The sequence below is a fragment of the Eptatretus burgeri genome, chromosome 2 (genome assembly GCF_056783735.1).
Source record: "Eptatretus burgeri isolate ZD-2024b chromosome 2, Ebu_testis_v1, whole genome shotgun sequence".
NCBI classification, from domain to species: domain Eukaryota; kingdom Metazoa; phylum Chordata; class Myxini; order Myxiniformes; family Myxinidae; genus Eptatretus; species Eptatretus burgeri.
In genome coordinates, this window is record NC_140962.1 from 10,921,347 (window position 1) to 10,938,684 (window position 17,338).

Sequence of the window (17,338 nt, forward strand, 5' to 3'; positions counted from 1 at the left end):
GTTTCTTTCTCTGCAGAATCACCTTTTCTTTCCTTTTCTACGCTCGCCTCTCAAGGCCGACTGCCGTTTCTCTCACGGCAGAATCACCTTCTCATAAGAGTCGATCGCCGACTCGACGTGCAGGCCGCCTCTTGTCATTTATCCTGCCTCCTTCCCGAAGCAGATCACAGACAGACACTCGTCGTTTCTCTGTTGCCTTCCCTGCCTTTCTTTCGGCTCGTTCCTCACGAAAAACAGACACAGCTGTCCCATGTACAGCCGATTGGCGCCACCTCGGCGCTCACACTTTCACCACAGTTTCTTTTTCGTTCGCTCGCTTCGACCCCGAGCATGCCTGGAAACCGACTGTTTCCCCAAACTGAACCTTTTCACGAGGTCCTCGTGCGCTCGCTTCGACCCCGAGCACACCTCGAAACCGACTGTTCCCCAAACTGAACCTTTTCATGAGGTCTTCGTTCGCTCACCCAAGCCACTGGCTCCTCCCCTTTTACGAAGCCGACAAACTCCTCCGCTGACCTCCACCTCCGTCTCCAGACCACTCCCCCTCAGCCGACTGGGCGGGGCCTATCTTCCGGAGAGGGGAGGAAGAAGAAGCCCTCCGCACACCACCACTGTACGAACAATAAAACATGCATCCTACACCTCCCGACACACATGTGACGTCCATTTTACTGAACAACCTAGCTAAACATACATTTAATGGGGCATCTGAGCTAATTCTACTATATATATATATATATATATATATATATATATATATATATATATATATATATATATATATATATATATATATATATATTGTTGTGGTTGAGGAAATTCGCAAACCACCATTCAGGTCCTGTAGGTGAGATATCTCTGTAAGTACATGTGTAGTTCGCCCAAACCCGTTGTTTAGAGGGAATAAATGTGATTCATTCGGGCTGCGACCCTTTAAGATAGCCGTTTTTCTGTTCTACCTTTATTTTGAGCCAACCACGTCTCAACCGCCATCACACAACAACCACCAACCGCAATTCCGCTTCACAACAACAACAACAACAACAACAACGCCAACAGCCACGACCTTTACCGTCACGGCTCGCTCCCGTAGACATCGCATCACCGCCATTCCAAGCGTCGCCTTGGCAATCACCACCACAATAAACCCTCCACCACCTTCACCTCTCCTCCTTCTGCCGCCATTCCCGCACCGCTTGTGGGCACCGAGCGTCAGGCTGTCCTGGCCTCGTGCAGGGCGCGTGCTGAGCCGTGGGTACAAAGAGCGGCCTTTCCGAGGAAAAGTCGGATCAGGAATGATACACGCCCACTTCTGTTCCGTCCAATCATTAAGCAATTCCGTCCAATGTAATCGGTACATCGTAGCCGGAACGTCCTGGGCAGGCCCGCTCGACTGCATCCAAGCTGGAGTTGGTAGGTGGAAGTTGATACTCTACCATAGCTGGTAGATTGATCCGGTTCGGCCAGACGTTCTGAGAGGGTGAATCCCCGGTAGCCAAGACTGCGTGGTTATTTATGTATATTGGGATCTAGACAATTAACCCTATGCCACGCGGTCGAGATATTGGCGTTTCACGGTCGATTAATCGACACGCCGGCTTCGGAGTTATCCGGAGCGATGGCCTATAATTCCAGGGAGACGGCGTAAACTTCCCCACCTAGCGGTCGTTCTCGCCACTGACCCCAGGCCCACGACAATATATATCACACACACACACACACACACACACACACACACACACACACACACACACACACACACACACACACACACACACACACACACACACACACACACACCAGTGTTCAAAGGGAGCCCATGCTCATTGATCATTCAACAATCATTATTTATCTACTCTTTCAAGTCAAGTCTCATTTACAGTGCCTTGAGAAAGTATCCACACACCGTTGAGTAAGCTGAGGATAGATGGGCCGGTTTCAATTTACATTAAAACAAAAAACTTTCTCCTTCATCTTCTTCTTCACTTATAATAATGCTGAGTCTCATTCAATCCTCTTTCTCATATCGATTAAATGCGAGCTATATTCAATTTTTTTTTTTTTTTTTTTACATTTACATTTTACTCTTATCATCCGATCAAACAGCATTTCCGATTATACACCGCCTTTTAAAGCATCACAAAGCAGGTCACTCTACTTGCAGCACAGGTGAGAAAAGGATACAAACAAAAAAGCAGATGATATTCAATAATTTATTCACATGATTTTTCAAGGGTGAAAGTTGATTTTTATTTATTTTCTCTGGAAGCGAAAGGTCTTACATTCTTGTATATTTTAATATTCATAATAAAGCTGGATGGCAGAGGGTATAAAGTTGACAATCTGGTTGGTTGCAGGGAAACAGGCTGAGGACAAATATCAGAGCAAGTAGATAAAGCTTTTGTTCAGCAAAAAGTGTGTCCAAGAAATTGTATGTCCAGCACTTATGTGTCATCTGTACTTTTGGATGTTATAATTACATATTTGTTTGATGAATCTATACTTTAGTTAATTTGAGACCTATTTTTCCCCATAGTTCTTCAATAATCATTGCATGTACATAAACAAAAAGCAAATTTTGCACAAATAAACACAGAACCTCATTTGTTGGTGTTTAATCTTCTCCTCTTGAATTAGTGCATTGAGTTCAGCAATTTTATCTTTGTGGCTCTTATTTAAATCTTCTTGCCTGTAGAAAAGAGGAGGAGACAGACAATAAGATACCCCCTCCCCTCCCCCACTGCCAAACAAAGTTTCAAAGTCTCTGAACTTACTCTAATATTTTTGCCTGAAGAGTTATGTCAGGATTTCACAATACGTCACTTTCTGAATGATGTCGTCCACCCCAGACTGCTCATTGCACATGCGCAGAACCCCTAGAAGTGGTGATGTTTGGGTCACTATGAAGTATATCGTGCATGCGAGATAAGAATCGTCACCTAAAATGGCTCACAAAGTTTCTAAAAGAAGCCAGAAATACTTGGAAAAGTATCTGTGAGAAAGGGTTTTGCCTCTGCGCAACAAAAGACTTGGACAACTTTCTTAACTCACCAAAAGGACACCTCCTTGGAATGCAAACTCTGAGTGTTCAGATGTGTGCAATGAAAACCCCCTGATGGATGAATGTACTTTAAAACTTGTGGGAGTTCCTTCTGTGAACCTGACAGGCTTGGTGATATATTTAATGGATTTCCACAATTGGAAAGATGATGCTATGCATCATTACAAAGTAATGGTAAGCAACTCTTCGGCAAAGAGCATCGTCACGATGCGAAAATGCTCGAAGCTTGCTGTATCTGGTCTCAGTGCTTCTGAATACTGATGCGAAGGACATATGGGACTGATTAATGCACAGGGTAGATTTAAAATTATGGCATTTACCATTAATCATGTTGGAATATGGGAGCTCCAGGAGCTGTGAGTGTTGTTAAAAATATCTATTCTTTGTTTGGTTCTGAGGCCACAAGAGAAATTATACTGGATTTTTGCATCTATTGCTGAAAAGAGAAGCATGTGTGTGTATGTGTGTGTGTGTGTGTGTGTGTGTGTGTGTGTGTGTGTGTGTGTGTGTGTGTGTGTGTGTGTGTGTGTTTTAACATATCCATTGTGGCTGCTCGCTTGTATTAACAGGAAACAATAAGAAATCAACACCAATGTCTCATCCATGGATATTTATCATATTTCCGTTAGTCTGATTTACATCCAGAAACACAGCAATTATGGTTAACCATTTTGAAATTGTCACTAAAGTCACGTATTGCACACCCTGCTGGTATAAAATCGTCAAGGTGTTATGACGAGTTAGACATCACAATATCTCTTCAGCCCTACTATAGCAAATGGATGTTGTACTTCACGACACTCATTTTCATGGTATCATTAGATCCAGGCTGTCTTCACACCTCCATTAAATTATCTCTCTTCTGCTACTTTGAGTGACCTAGCTACACTTAACTTCACCCAGTACTCTTCTACTATAAAAGGATGAGGTGTGTGTGTGTGTGTGTGTGTGTGTGTGTGTGTGTTTGTGTGTGTGTGTGTGTGTGTGTGTGTGTGTGTGTGTGTGTGTGTGTGTGTGTGTGTGTGTGTGTGTGTGTGTGTGTGTGTGTGTGTGTGTGTGTGAAGCATGTTTTTGTGACATTCTCATAGAGCTTTCTGATGTGGAGTGTGACGCCAAAATGATCGTCATGATCTCCTGAGTTGATTATACTAATTAACTACAAAGAATCTAGAATAACTCCCATGTTTTAAACGCACATCATGTTAAGGTGTATAGAGCAGCCTTATACGTCCTTCCATGGCATGGCATTCTCGTTCCAAAATAAATAACAAAAACAATGCTAACATTGTCACAAAGTATATATTAATAATTGATCCGAATAATATTAACAATTATAATAGTAGTATCATACAGCAATGATAATAATGAAAGTATAATCCCCGCCCTGGCTCTAGCACATCTGCGCTTGGTGAAAGGCAAACTAATGCTCAAGCAGTACAGCAGGCAGGTGTGCTACAAGGCCGTGAAGATCAATGAAAATTGGGTCCATTGGACAAATGGGCGCACTTGTCCTTACTATACAAACTTTCGAATTCTCTCCCTGCTCTATTTTTCTCTTCCCTACATTGTCTGCCAGTGTCCATCCAAAATTCATGCATGTTTGATTCCTCGTCAGCTTATAGTGAGAACAGAAACTCAACATTTTATTTACTCCGATATAAACCCCCCCCAAAAAATTTTTTAATCACGAAAAAGCACAATAGCGTATATAATAAGATATTGGTGGGAAATAAAAGTGAAATAAATAGTACTTCCCTGCAAACTTTCATCATTCTTTCAGAAATGTAAGGCTCATGGGGAAGGAAGCATGTACTGTATATATATATATATATATATATATATATATATATATATATATATATATATATATATATATATATATATATATATATTGCTGGACAAGGACATTGATGCGCCTTTACTTGAACTAGCAGAGTACACGCCCTACGGGCGGTCATGTTCCAAGTATGCAACGTGTTCTTCTGATGCATACCTGTATTTGGGAGGTGTATAGGCAAGTGACAGCTCCATATAGGAAAAATAAATAAATCGGGTTTTGTGCATGAAGCAAAAACATACCTACTGCTTATAATTCAAAATACCTCATTGCATTGGAAAATGTGGGGACAGGAAAACTGCAGGTGTAAATGGTGGACACTTGTAATACCTTCCCCCACCTGGAGGTGGCGCGACACGATACACATTCACATCGAGAATTTGTATCCCCACCCCCTCATCCCCTCCCCCACAAGCCAAGACCACCGGCGAAGATAAAAACACCCCGATACATTAATTGGGGTTATGTTGATTCTCTGTAGCAATTCCGGATGTAATTGGCCCAGAATTGTCGGAGGAATAGCACGACAAACAAATCCACAAACAAACAAACACACAAACACTGGTCCGTGAATTATAGTCAGGATTACAAGGGCAAATGTGTAAGATGGGCACATCAGATTGAAAGAAAATCTATTTGAAATAATGCATGGAGTACCATCACAACTTCTTAAACACCACCATGTGGACAACGGTTAAAATTAATAAACACTGAAGGTAAAATAAAAATACAAATGCAATCTTACCTTTCTATAACCTTCTGAAATAATCCAATCTTGCTCAACAGCAAATTCAAAGTGCCTGAAAATTATTGAATTGTTTTTGAGCCCAGTATTCTGCATTTTGGTGATATTTCATGTTATGACTTATGAGTTATGTGCAAGAATTAGAAAATTGACCAACCTGAATCTTTGTCCAGATTTTCTGCAAGCAATTTTACTTTGTTGCCCACTAAAACAACAATAATCAAGTTACATACAACCGTGGGAAGAATGGTTAATATAAATGATGTAATACAAGTACATTACGTTGAGCTCAAATTGTACCATAATTCAGTTGTTCCTTTGCTGCATTCTTTTGGCAGACAGACTCTTGCAGCTTTACCTCGAGATCAGCAGTGACTGTGAAATATATTAACAATGATTAACAATGACCAATGAAACAATATTAGGTGGAACAGTATTGATTATAGTAAGAAACACGAATAAATAAGAACTATCCATACAAAATATCAAATATGGCTCAACACAGACAGATTAGTGACACTTCATACTTCACCTTCACTTGGAGACTTTTGAATGGTAAGGGCTTAATCATTTGCTGGATACAAGAATGTGAATCACTACACAAATGAACATTTTTGAAATGTGGCATTCACATATATGGATCATTGACTTGGATTAAAAAAATAATACTCCAGCCTACCTTGCTTTTGTTATAAAGGTCACTCCCACACACATTGACGACAGCCCAAAACACAACCCAGAAAAACTACAACTCATGCTTTTGACACAGGCTCGTGTTTGAGTGTCAAAAGACACAAAAAGGAAAGGGTGGGGTGAGTGCAAGGAAGATGTATCTGTGACTTATTTTTGGGAGAGTTTGGCAGTTGAGAGGGGAAAGAGGTACAAGGGTGAAACATTGAGTTTGTGACGCAAAGGTCACAAGCACAGATGGAATGTTCATACCTTATCGGCACTTATTAATATACCTTTGTGCTTCTACTCACCGCTTGCAACCTTGATGCTTCTTCTTCTAATACTTACCATTTATTTTGCATGAAGCACACATCTCGCAAGGCTCTAATCTCCCCTTGGCACTTCGAACTGGTTATCACATGGCCAAGATTTTAAATGCTCATGTAGAAATTTTATTTCACTCAAAATCAGCTTGTCTGTCAGTGTCCCTAATCACTTAGTCTTGGACCCTCTAGATAAATTGACGTGCTTTATTTTGGTGACAAACTGATTTTGAGTGAAATTATTGGTGGACACGAACCATTTCAGTCATTATGTCTGTTTTCATCGTTATGCAGATGACATCCACATATTAATCTCCTTTCACTCTCACAATTCGGCAATTACTACCACGTTCTCCTCTTACTTCGCTGAAGTTCAACCATGAGCCAATGCAAATTTTTATAAAATCGATTGGCCCAAAAATGAAATGCTAGTTTCTGACTCTTGCGCAATGCTTCTACCCTTGTTAACCACACCCAAATCCCTTCTACCCTCGTTCACCCCACCCAAATCCCTTCTACCCTCATTAACCCCACCCAAATCCCTTCTACCCTCGTTAACTCTACCCAAATCCCTCCTCCTTCAAATTTTCCCTCCTTGGAGCTTCCTTCTGTATCCATCTTGTCCAACCGATGCATCCTTTGTGTCCATCTTGTCCACCCCATGCAGGCGTGTTTTGCATCCTGTCTTTTTTACCTCCGCCACTGAAGGTGAAGGAGATTATGTTTTGACCCCTATCTGTCTGTTTGTTTGTTACTTGGCAAAAAAGATTTTATTTGCCAAGTATGTTGGTCTGCAGCGTTTGTCTGTCTGTTTGTCACACGATTTTTGGCCACAGTTTTCAATCAATCATTTTGAAATGTGTGGAGGTGACTGGCCAAAGAAGACAACGCTAAATTTTGGTGAATATCCAAATCCATATCCGGATCTGAGAATTTTTTAAGTCATTCTTCACCATTGAGAGATCGGGCCAAAAACTAAATATAGCACAATATCTCAAAAGGTTATGGATGGATTCACGCGAAACTAGGTGGACAGGTTGGGAATGCCACCAGGAAGAATTGATTCTATTTTGGTGAAGATCCAAATCTAGATCTGGATACAATAATTATTTAATTTTTAATGAAACAGAAGACCAGGAAAGAGCCTGAAGAAGTAAAGAGCAAAGATGGAGTGATCAGGAGGAATCTGGATAGGATTTGGGCTTCAGCCACTACTCCACAACCCTCAAACCCATCCAGGCACAGGCAAGTGAGCTTTACAGAAAATTTTCTGCAAGAATTCACTTCTCCTTAGAGAGATAGATAATGAAAGAGAGGAATAGAGAGTAAAAGAGATGAAAGAGAAGAAAAAGCCAGAATTAGAATGAATAAAGAGAATGATGATAAAAAATATGAATAAAGAGAATTATGAAGAAAAGAAAATGAATAAAGATTTGTGGAAAAAATAATAATAAAATAAAATAAAGAGAAATAAGTGTGAAAGCAACAAAGAACAAAGATGTCTGGAAGAACACGGACAGATAGATTTCAGCAGTTACTCCCCAGGCTGAAACACAGCACCATGTATAAGCTACCAGAGGTCCATCAGCAGGGAAGCACAGTCCACACAGCACCAGGATAAGGTACAAACATAATGAAACGGAACACCAGGAAGGAGCCCGAAGAAGTAAAGTGCAATGATGGGGTCATCAGGCGGAACCTGGATACGATTCGGGTTTCAGCCGATTCTCCCCTACCTTCAAACCCTTCCAGGCGCAGCCAAGTGAGTCTTACAGAAATATTTCTGCAAGAATTCACTTCACCTTAGAGCATTGATTCTCAACCAGGGGTAAATTTACCCCCTGGGGGTAAAAATTTACATGGCAGGGGGTAAATATATCATACCTGAAAATTAAGTATTAATTCTGTAATACACTATCCAGACACAGGCAAGTGAGCTTTACAGAAAATTTTCTGCAAGAATTCAATTCTCCTTTGAGAGATAGATAATGAAAGAGAGAAATAGAGAATAAAAGAAATGAAAGAGAAGAAAAAGCCAGAATTAGAATGAATAAAGAGAATGATGATAAAAAAAGAAATAGACGAATAAAGAGAATACCTGGTCAGCCTGGTTTCGAAAAATAATGCCTGGCATGGGCGTAGATCCTGGGGGGAGGGGGGGATAGGGGGGATGCATCCCCCCCCCCCATGTAGGATGGGGAGGATGAACTATCTTTCATACCCCCCTAAAATTCCTTTGTTTTTGATAATAAAATCATATACATTCATTCCAAATTTATGAATCATAAAAACAAAACTGTTTAGATATTCGTATACTTTGCTTGCAAAACTACAATGATGATGTACTTTTTTTATTCATACATCATTCTCATTTCTAACTCAATGTCGCTATTTTTATCATGATGATGCTGATAGTAACTCTTTAGTTTTTTTTTATTTGATAAGTCATGTTATGACGATTTCTTTCGTACCTTCAGACAAAATCAATAACACTGTTATCGTTGTAATGTGAGACAGACAACACATAATACATTATAACATACAGACTCTCACATTCTAAACAAATTATTCCATGCAGACTCAAAAATCAATTCCACCCCCCCCCCCTGCAATTTCCCCTTTTTTTTTCTTTTTTCTTATGAAAAATGTTTTTTGGGTGTTTTTGAGGGTCAGGAATTGATTTTTGGCCTTATTTCTTTTTGTTTTAAATAAGTTTTTGACCTTTTTTTCGCAGCTGGCCAAAAATGGATAATTTTTTCTGCGTTAGTTTTTGGACAAAATTGTATATATATATATTCATTTAAAATTTAAGTTAGGGGTTAGGGTGTAATACTCAAATATGTTGGGATTAAATACTCACTTAAATGTATTTATTTAAAATTTAGGTTAGGGTTAAATACTCATAAAAATACAAATAGCTGTGTATGTATTTTGAAAATTGATGTGAGAGAGAGAGAAAGAGAAAGAGAAAGAGAAAGAGAAAGAGAAAGAGAAAGAGAAAGAGAAAGGGAAAGAGAAAGAGAAAGAGAGAAAGAGAAAGAGAGAAAGAGAAAGCGAAAGAGAAAGCGAAAGAGAAAGCGAAAGAGAAAGCGAAAGAGAAAGCGAAAGAGAAAGCGAAAGAGAAAGAGAAAGAGAAAGAGAAAGAGAAAGAGAAAGAGAAAGAGAAAGAGAAAGAGAAAGAGAGAAAGAGAGAAAGAGAGAAAGAGAGAAAGAGAAAAGAGAAAGAGAGAAAGAGAGAAAGAGAGAAAGAGAGAAAGAGAGAAAGAGAGAAAGAGAGAAAGAGAGAAAGAGAGAAAGAGAGAAAGAGAGAAAGAGAGAAAGAGAGAAAGAGAGAAAGAGAGAAAGAGAGAAAGAGAGAAAGAGAGAAAGAGAGAAAGAGAGAAAGAGAGAAAGAGAGAAAGAGAGAAAGAGAGAAAGAGAGAAAGAGAGAAAGAGAGAAAGAGAGAAAGAGAGAAAGAGAGAGAGAGAGAGAGAGAGAGACACAGAGAGAGAGAGAGACACAGAGAGAGAGAGAGAGAGAGAGAGAGAGAGAGAGAGAGAGAGAGAGAGAGAGAGAGAGAGAGACTGCTGTGTATGTGTCTAATTCATTATTATTTTGAAAATCAATTTCATTTATCAGTGAATGGAAAAATGTTACATTATAATTAATTCATGATTATTTCTTTTCAGATTTTGGCATGTCAAGAAAACGTACATACCTGGATTCATATGTACAATAGGGCTTTGACTTCATTGTTGAAGATGGCATGGATAAACCTCAGTGTCTGCTGTGCTCAAAAGTTCTTGGAAATGGCTCATTGAAACCTTCAATACTAAAACAACACCTGGAAGCGACACATCCTGCCCATGCATCTGATGACCACGCTACCTTTGAAGCAAAGAGTTGGTTTAGGGCTGCAGGAACACTGCCCAAACATGGCTTCGTATCTAACAAGAAACCAATGCTTTCAGCTTTCTCTCACATAGCACAGCGAATAGCAAAGGCAAATAAACCTCACGACATTGCCGAGTTGATTCAACCTTGTGCCTTAGACATGGTTGAACATGTATGTGGGAAAGAAGCAAAACAGAGGATTCTAGACATTCCCCTTTCTAATGACACAATTCATCGACGTGTTAGTGAAATGTCTCAAGATATTTGTCAACAAGTTATTTAACAGATCAAATCTAGCCCAGCAAAATAAAATTTGCAACTTGATGAATCCTGTGATGTTGCTAATTTTCCACAACTGCTTGTTTTTGTCCGGTACATCTGTGGAAAAGAACTGAAGGATGAATTTCTCTTCTGTGAAACTCTCCAACAAACCACAAAGGCTGCTAACATAATGCAGCAAATAGAAGACTTCCTTGAAAGGAACTATCTCACATGGGACATAGTTGGTTCAATTTGTACTGATGGAGCCCCAGCCATGATGGGAGTTAGATCAGGCTTCACTGCACTTGTAAAACAAAAGGCACCCCATGTGACAACAACGCATTGTGTTCTTCACAGATATGCATTAGCTGCGAAAAACCCTTCCTGAAAATCTGAAAATGATTTTGCAGAAAGTAATTGAGGCTGTTAATTTCATTCGTGCCTGAACACTGAATCACCGCATGTTCAAAGCTTTTTGTGATGAGATGGGCTCTGAGCATTCAATTATTTTGCTTCATACTGAGGTGAGGTGGCTCTCACGTGGACATATTCTTAACCGAGTGTTTGAGCTATCGAGATTGAGGTAGAGATTTTTCTTCATGATCGGGATTCAAAGCTGTGGGAAAAGTTTTCTGATTCAAAGTTCATCGCCTCTTTGGGGTACCTCAAAGATATATTTACCCATCTTAACCAAATCAAGAAACAACTCCAGGAAAAATCAGTAACCATCGTTGAAGCAGGTGAAAAGATGAAACATTGCAGACAAAGCTGGATTTATGGGCACGAAAGGTTCATCAAATTATTTTTGCAAATTTTCCAAACTTGAATGAGGCCATAAGAGAAGAACCTGGTGCGTTACCTGAAATAAATGAAGACATCACAGCACATTTGAACATCTTGAAGCATCACTTCACTGGCTACTTTCCAGAAGACATGATACCTACAGAAGATCTTTTACCACTGATCTGTCAGAAATGAGAGATGACAACCCAGCAAAAGAGGAGCTGATTGATCTTCAGTCCTCTGCTTGTCTTAAGGAAGAATTTGATAGAGTTTGTGTTGATTTCTGGATGAAACTCACAGATTCTTTCCCACTTTACTCAGCAAACCTTCAAAGTGCTTTTATCCCTTTGTCACTGCATATCTATGTGAATCAGGTTTCTCTACTTTAGTAGCAATGAAGACAAAGGCAAGGAACCACCTGAAAGCTGATGACGACATGATGGTAGCGATGTCATCAACAGCTCCTCGAATAAATAAACTGGTTGACTCAATGAATAGGAAGAGTTCCCACTGATAATGCTTCTGGGTATTTTTGTTTCATCTTGTTTGATATAAGTGGACTGTGTTTTTTTTTCCTTTATCAAAATTTATTTTGTGCAAAACCTTAAAAATAAAGTTGTTCCATCTTCTTTTTTTTCTGTGCCTCTATGCCGGCTATGCATTTTTTTGCATGGGAGTAAGGGGGTAAATGGCGAAATACATCAAGCTGAGGGGGTAAATGACAGAGGAAGGGTTGAGAATCACTGCCTTTGAGGGATAGAAAATGAAAGAGAGGCAAACATATAAACAAGAAGATGACGTCGTGCAGAGCACGACACTTGCAAAATTCATGAAACAAATTTGACCTCAAAAATAATTGGTGGTTTAATTCAATGACCAAATATGCAACTCCTCTTCAAATTTCAAGTGAATCAGATGAAAATTGCCAATTTTACAAATTTGGCCTATGTTGACTTTTTGGCAAAAGTTAGCCTAAAAAATAATTGGTGGTTGAATTCAGTGACCTGATATGCAAATCCTCTTCAAATTTCAAGTCAATGGGATGAAAATTAAGGATTTGTGAAATTCCAACTTAGTTGCTGACCTTTAGCCTATGTTGACTTTTTGGTTTATGTTGACTGTAAAAATAATTGGCTGGTTGAATTCAGTGACCTGAAATATAAATAAGTCCTCTTCAAATTTCAAGTCAATCGGATGACAATTGAGAATTTTAGAAATCTCACCGAGGTTGTTGACCTTTGGCCTATGTTAACCTTTTGGCTGAGGTTGACCTCAAAAAAATAATTGGTTGAATTCAGTAAGCTGATATGAAAATCCTTTTCAAATTTCTAATTGGATGAAAATTAGGGATTTTCGAAATGTGTTGACCTTTTGACCACAAAAACAATAGGCTTCTTGCTTAGCTTATGATAAATTCTACGATGTGGTGAAGTTTCATGAAGATCAGTTTAGAATTGTGACCTGTAGGCGATAAACAGACAGACAGAATAACAAAATCGACGGGCCAATATACTTGAAAAATCTTCGATTTTGCAGGAAACAAACAGACAGCAAGGGGTGAAAACATAACCTCCTTCACCACCAGTGGTGGAGATAATATTGTTGCGGTTCTGAAAAACGCATGCCTCTAAGGCAATGGCATCAATCATACAGTGATCCCCAGACAGTTATTTCATTAATATTCGTGCAGTTCGACCTTTCCCTCATATCTAATGGGTCAAATGGGACGAAGTGTTTTGTGTGGATCTCCTAGTTAGGTCTGATTATATCTCTATCTTCATTCCAACTCTTTTCCTCTTATTCCTGAAATAAATCTAAGTAGGCACCGCATCCAGACGGCCGTCTGTAAAAACCACAGCAACACCCTCCACGTATAAGAATACGTCATCACGGAGACCAAAGGAAGCATCAACTACAGTACTACATGATGGAAAAGTCCGCCGCTGCAACATACGGTGTCTCAAGGAATAGTAGAAGCATACAGTAAATCCCAACGCTGTACAGGACGCACACGGTGCACTCTTTTCAACCCTGATTTATATCCAATCCTTTCCTTCAATCCATGACACAGATCGGGGCCGGCACCACGCTCAAGCAGCCGCCTGTGAGGATCACCACTGTGATAATTAACCGCATGCACGATAGTGGACCCGCGCGCAGCCCCATCATATTTTTGTACTGTGTGTGACATCACACAGTATGGGGCACGCAGAGTGCACCTCTTCATTCGGGTCTGCACACTGGTTCACAACAGCGTCTTACTGTCGATCTTCGCTCGCCACCGCAGCCACCAATGTCTCCCGTGTTCGGCAGACATCCTCCCGCACCTCGACCTCGATGCAGCCACCACCAAGCAGAGGCATGGTGTGGAGTCCGGATCGCTCCACTGGATCGCTCGGGCCACATGGCGTCCGGACGAAGCAAGTGCATTGATCAGCGCCAACCGCAGAGCACCAGGGGTGCCCGAGCGGGCATGCGAGACTGACACAGCCCTCAGCCAGTCGCTGGAGCACGACCCGGGAGTTCGGTGCAAGGCGATTCATGTCGCGAGGTTCGGAGCAAGACAATTCCACAGCTCGGCGAAGTCTCACCGGATGTAAAATAACGCTGCTTCTGGCCAATGGGAGCGCCCGATTCGGGTGACGACACATCGCTTAGAGTCTTCGCCCCCACCCTGCACGATGGATCCTATAAAGGACGGATTGCGAAGCCATCAGAGTAGTAGTCGTCGTGGTCGTCCTCATCCTCTTTGCCTGGCCTTGGATCGATCTCTGCATATGCCTGCTGCTCTGCAAGTTCCATTTTCCAGTCCACCCACTCATTCTCGATCTCCGCCTTTCTATCTCTGGAATCTCTACATTCGCCGCTGGCTCCAACCACCTCCTCCGCCTGCCTCTCGCCTCTGGCTCCACCCATCCGCCTGACTCTGCCTGCTTGACTCTGCCTTCTCCACCCACTCGCCGCTGGCTCCATCTCTGGTAGCTTCCCTCACGCATGACGGTCTCGTCCATTATCTGGATCTGACGCGCCAACTCTCAAGGAGGGATCGTTCAGCGGAGCGTCCCCCCCCCCCCCGCCTCCCAAACGTACTGGGTCGGTCAACCGTGCAAGGTATTACGAGACTGTTCGCCTCATCTCCTCTCCTTTCTTCTCATTAACTCCTCTTTATCGGTGTGTGTGTGTGTGTGTGTGTGTGTGTGTGTGTGTGTGTGTGTGTGTGTGTGTGTGTGTGTGTGTGTGTGTGTGTGTGTGTGTGTGTGTGTGTGTGTGTGTGTGTGTGCGCGCGCGCGTGTTGCACAGAGAGAAATCCTAATTCATCAACTCTCGAGACCTATTTACACAAGTGTTTGATCAACTGAATGTCTCGCTGGAGATGGCTGCCATGGTCTCGATCAGTTGCCTTGGGACCCAATGGGACTGTTGTCTTGCTCTGCACAGCTAGGGACTGAGCCACCTATAATCCAAAAGGATGCTCAAGTCCCAGCAAACGGTAGGGGCACCACACTGTGCTGATGATCCCCAACCAGGATGAAACATGTTTGCATGTCCTCTTAGCTCTATCTGTGGCATTATCAACCCGTTATTCAGGCTTTAAGAAAACCTAATGGAAGTTGCACTCACAATTTGTTATGTGCTTGGAATTTACATAAGAGTGAGTTATTTTAAGCTCTAAAATTGACTATCTGATGGTGTATCAACTGAAGGGTAGGCAAGTTATCACTGGCACCCTGAACAAATTCTAAATTCCTGCCCTAACTGTCTGCTGGGAAGGCAAGGGCAATCCAACTACTGTAATCCTTGCTGTGGGGCTGCTTTGACAGTATGGGGGAGGGTCATGGGAAGGAGAGAGATAAGGAGATAAGGATACGGCACAGTATCCATCCATCCATTGGGACCATACTCTGTGCAGAGCGCTGGTGCTGCCTAAGCAGTCTCCTTGGCTATCGGGCACAATCCTGGACGGGTCGCCACTCCAACACAGGATAACAGCAAGCTGTCACTCATTTTTCCGACCTCGGAAGGATGACAGGCAGAGTCAACCCCACCTGGTATTAATTCAACAACCGAGTGAGATTTGAATTCAGGATCCGTGGATCCCAAGCCTGCCACCCCAACTATTAAGCAAACACCAGGCATACGGCACAGGATGAGGGAAGGAAAACAGGAAAAAGGTGCCTATTTTCTATTTGGAAAAAAATATATTGTTACGGCTGTGGAAATTCGCATAACACCATAAAGGGCCCTCAGGTGAGATATCTCGATAAGGTACATGTGTAGTTAGCCCAAACCCGTTGTATAGAGGGAATTTATGTGATCCATTCGGGCTGCGATCCTCCAGTTAGTCGTTTTTCTTTCTCTATCTTTTATTTCAAACAAACAAAAACCGCCAACGATGCTGGTGGGCTTTTCCCGCCATTCTTCCCCGCGCTTGGTGTGAGGGAAGGGGGAAGGGCAGCTCGCCGCCGATTGGTGGATGAACAGCGTGAGGCGGTCGGGGTGAGGGAACGCCCCTTTGCGAGAACCCTCTCGAAGGAGGGTGGAGCCGAAAATGGGGCGGAGCGAAGGGCGGAGCCCCGCGCTATAAAAGATGGACACGGGCAGGGCGCACTCTCTCTCGCTTTCTCTCGCTCTTCTTCCACTCGCTTCCTCCTTCTCTTCTGCTTCGCTCTTCTGCGTGTGGCTGTTGGTTGGTTGGTTATTCCCTTGTCCCAGTGGGGTGGCTTGAGGTCTCGCTCTCTCTCTGACTCGTGGAACTCGCCTCCGTCTGAAGTCGTTGTTGGGTCATCGCCGAGCTGTGTCGTCGTGGTCGAGTGTCTCTGCGTCGGTGTGGAGCTCGTGGAACTCGCAGAGCCCGAGGAGCCCGTTGAAGTAGAGCTGTGTCGTCGTCGAGTCTGGTCAAGACGGCGAAGGAGACGGAGCTCGGAGTGGAGGTCGTGGGAGGAGGACTCGACGGCCGCACCAAGGGAAGTCCTTTCTTTTCTTTGGGTTTGTGTAAATGACTGTGGGTGGCGCCTGTTCTTAAAGTAGTATTGTTTTAAGTGTTGTCGGGTGTACGCGTATTCGGTTTTAACTCTTGCCTTTGCTTTTTGTGTATTCTGTATGGCTGTATATACGTGCTTTGCGTCTGTCACGTGAATAAAATGCTTGCTTGTTGAACTGTGCCCGTTTCGCTTCGTCTTTTCTCTCGTTGAATCTCCATCTTGCATCACGTAAGGGGTTCGTAGTGGGTTCAACATCCCGGTAATTAATCAGAACCGTCAAGGCCGACGATAACACCGCTCGGTTATCACTGTAGCACGGAACGGACCGCTTAAGCGGTTCGTGTCCGGAGTCGGCCTGTGGCGTGGTACGATCGCCCGGTCGACCATTCGCGCAGGTACTTAGGTAGATCGAAATTGGCGAGCAACCCTATCCTGCGCGGGTGGGCAATTGGCACGATCGTGGTGAGGTTAAATCCCCACCCGTGACTAGCTCCCGGCGTTGTTCCGTGAGGGTCACGACTGAATTGTCCGTTCCGGTGGGCGAGGCGGCCGCCATTCGAGTCGAGTGGCCGATCGCACGCTGGCGGGCGCGAATTCGCAACAATATCATGTAACCTTGGGCTTGAAAGGCAAGTGGTTTTCAGAAAGATAATACATTTGGTATGCAATTGCTTTTTAAAAATGAATCCTCATGTTTCCCATTCACATATACATTATTTTCATAAGGAGACCAAATATCCCGTGGAAAACGTAGTAAAATGAAACTCTTTAACTCCTATGAAACATCAAATAGCATGATC

General features: G+C 42.4%; 1 protein-coding gene across 6 annotated transcripts in view; it reads right to left on the reverse strand.

The window, feature by feature from the left end:
• Nucleotides 1-17,338, reverse strand: part of LOC147031416 (synaptonemal complex central element protein 1-like) — a 55,377-nt gene that overhangs the window by 31,471 nt on the left and 6,568 nt on the right. For 3 of the 6 annotated variants that reach the window (XM_085862729.1, XM_085862754.1, XM_085862764.1), the window contains exons 4-7: nt 5,944-6,018; nt 5,801-5,848; nt 5,644-5,698; nt 2,600-2,689 (exon numbers count right to left, since the gene is read on the reverse strand). In XM_085862729.1, coding sequence (XP_085718855.1) covers nt 2,600-2,689; nt 5,644-5,698; nt 5,801-5,848; nt 5,944-6,018 — 268 coding nt within the window. The remainder of the gene's footprint in view (nt 1-2,599; nt 2,690-5,643; nt 5,699-5,800; nt 5,849-5,943; nt 6,019-17,338) is intronic. The other 3 variants (XM_085862736.1, XM_085862745.1, XM_085862773.1) reach the window with 3 other exon arrangements.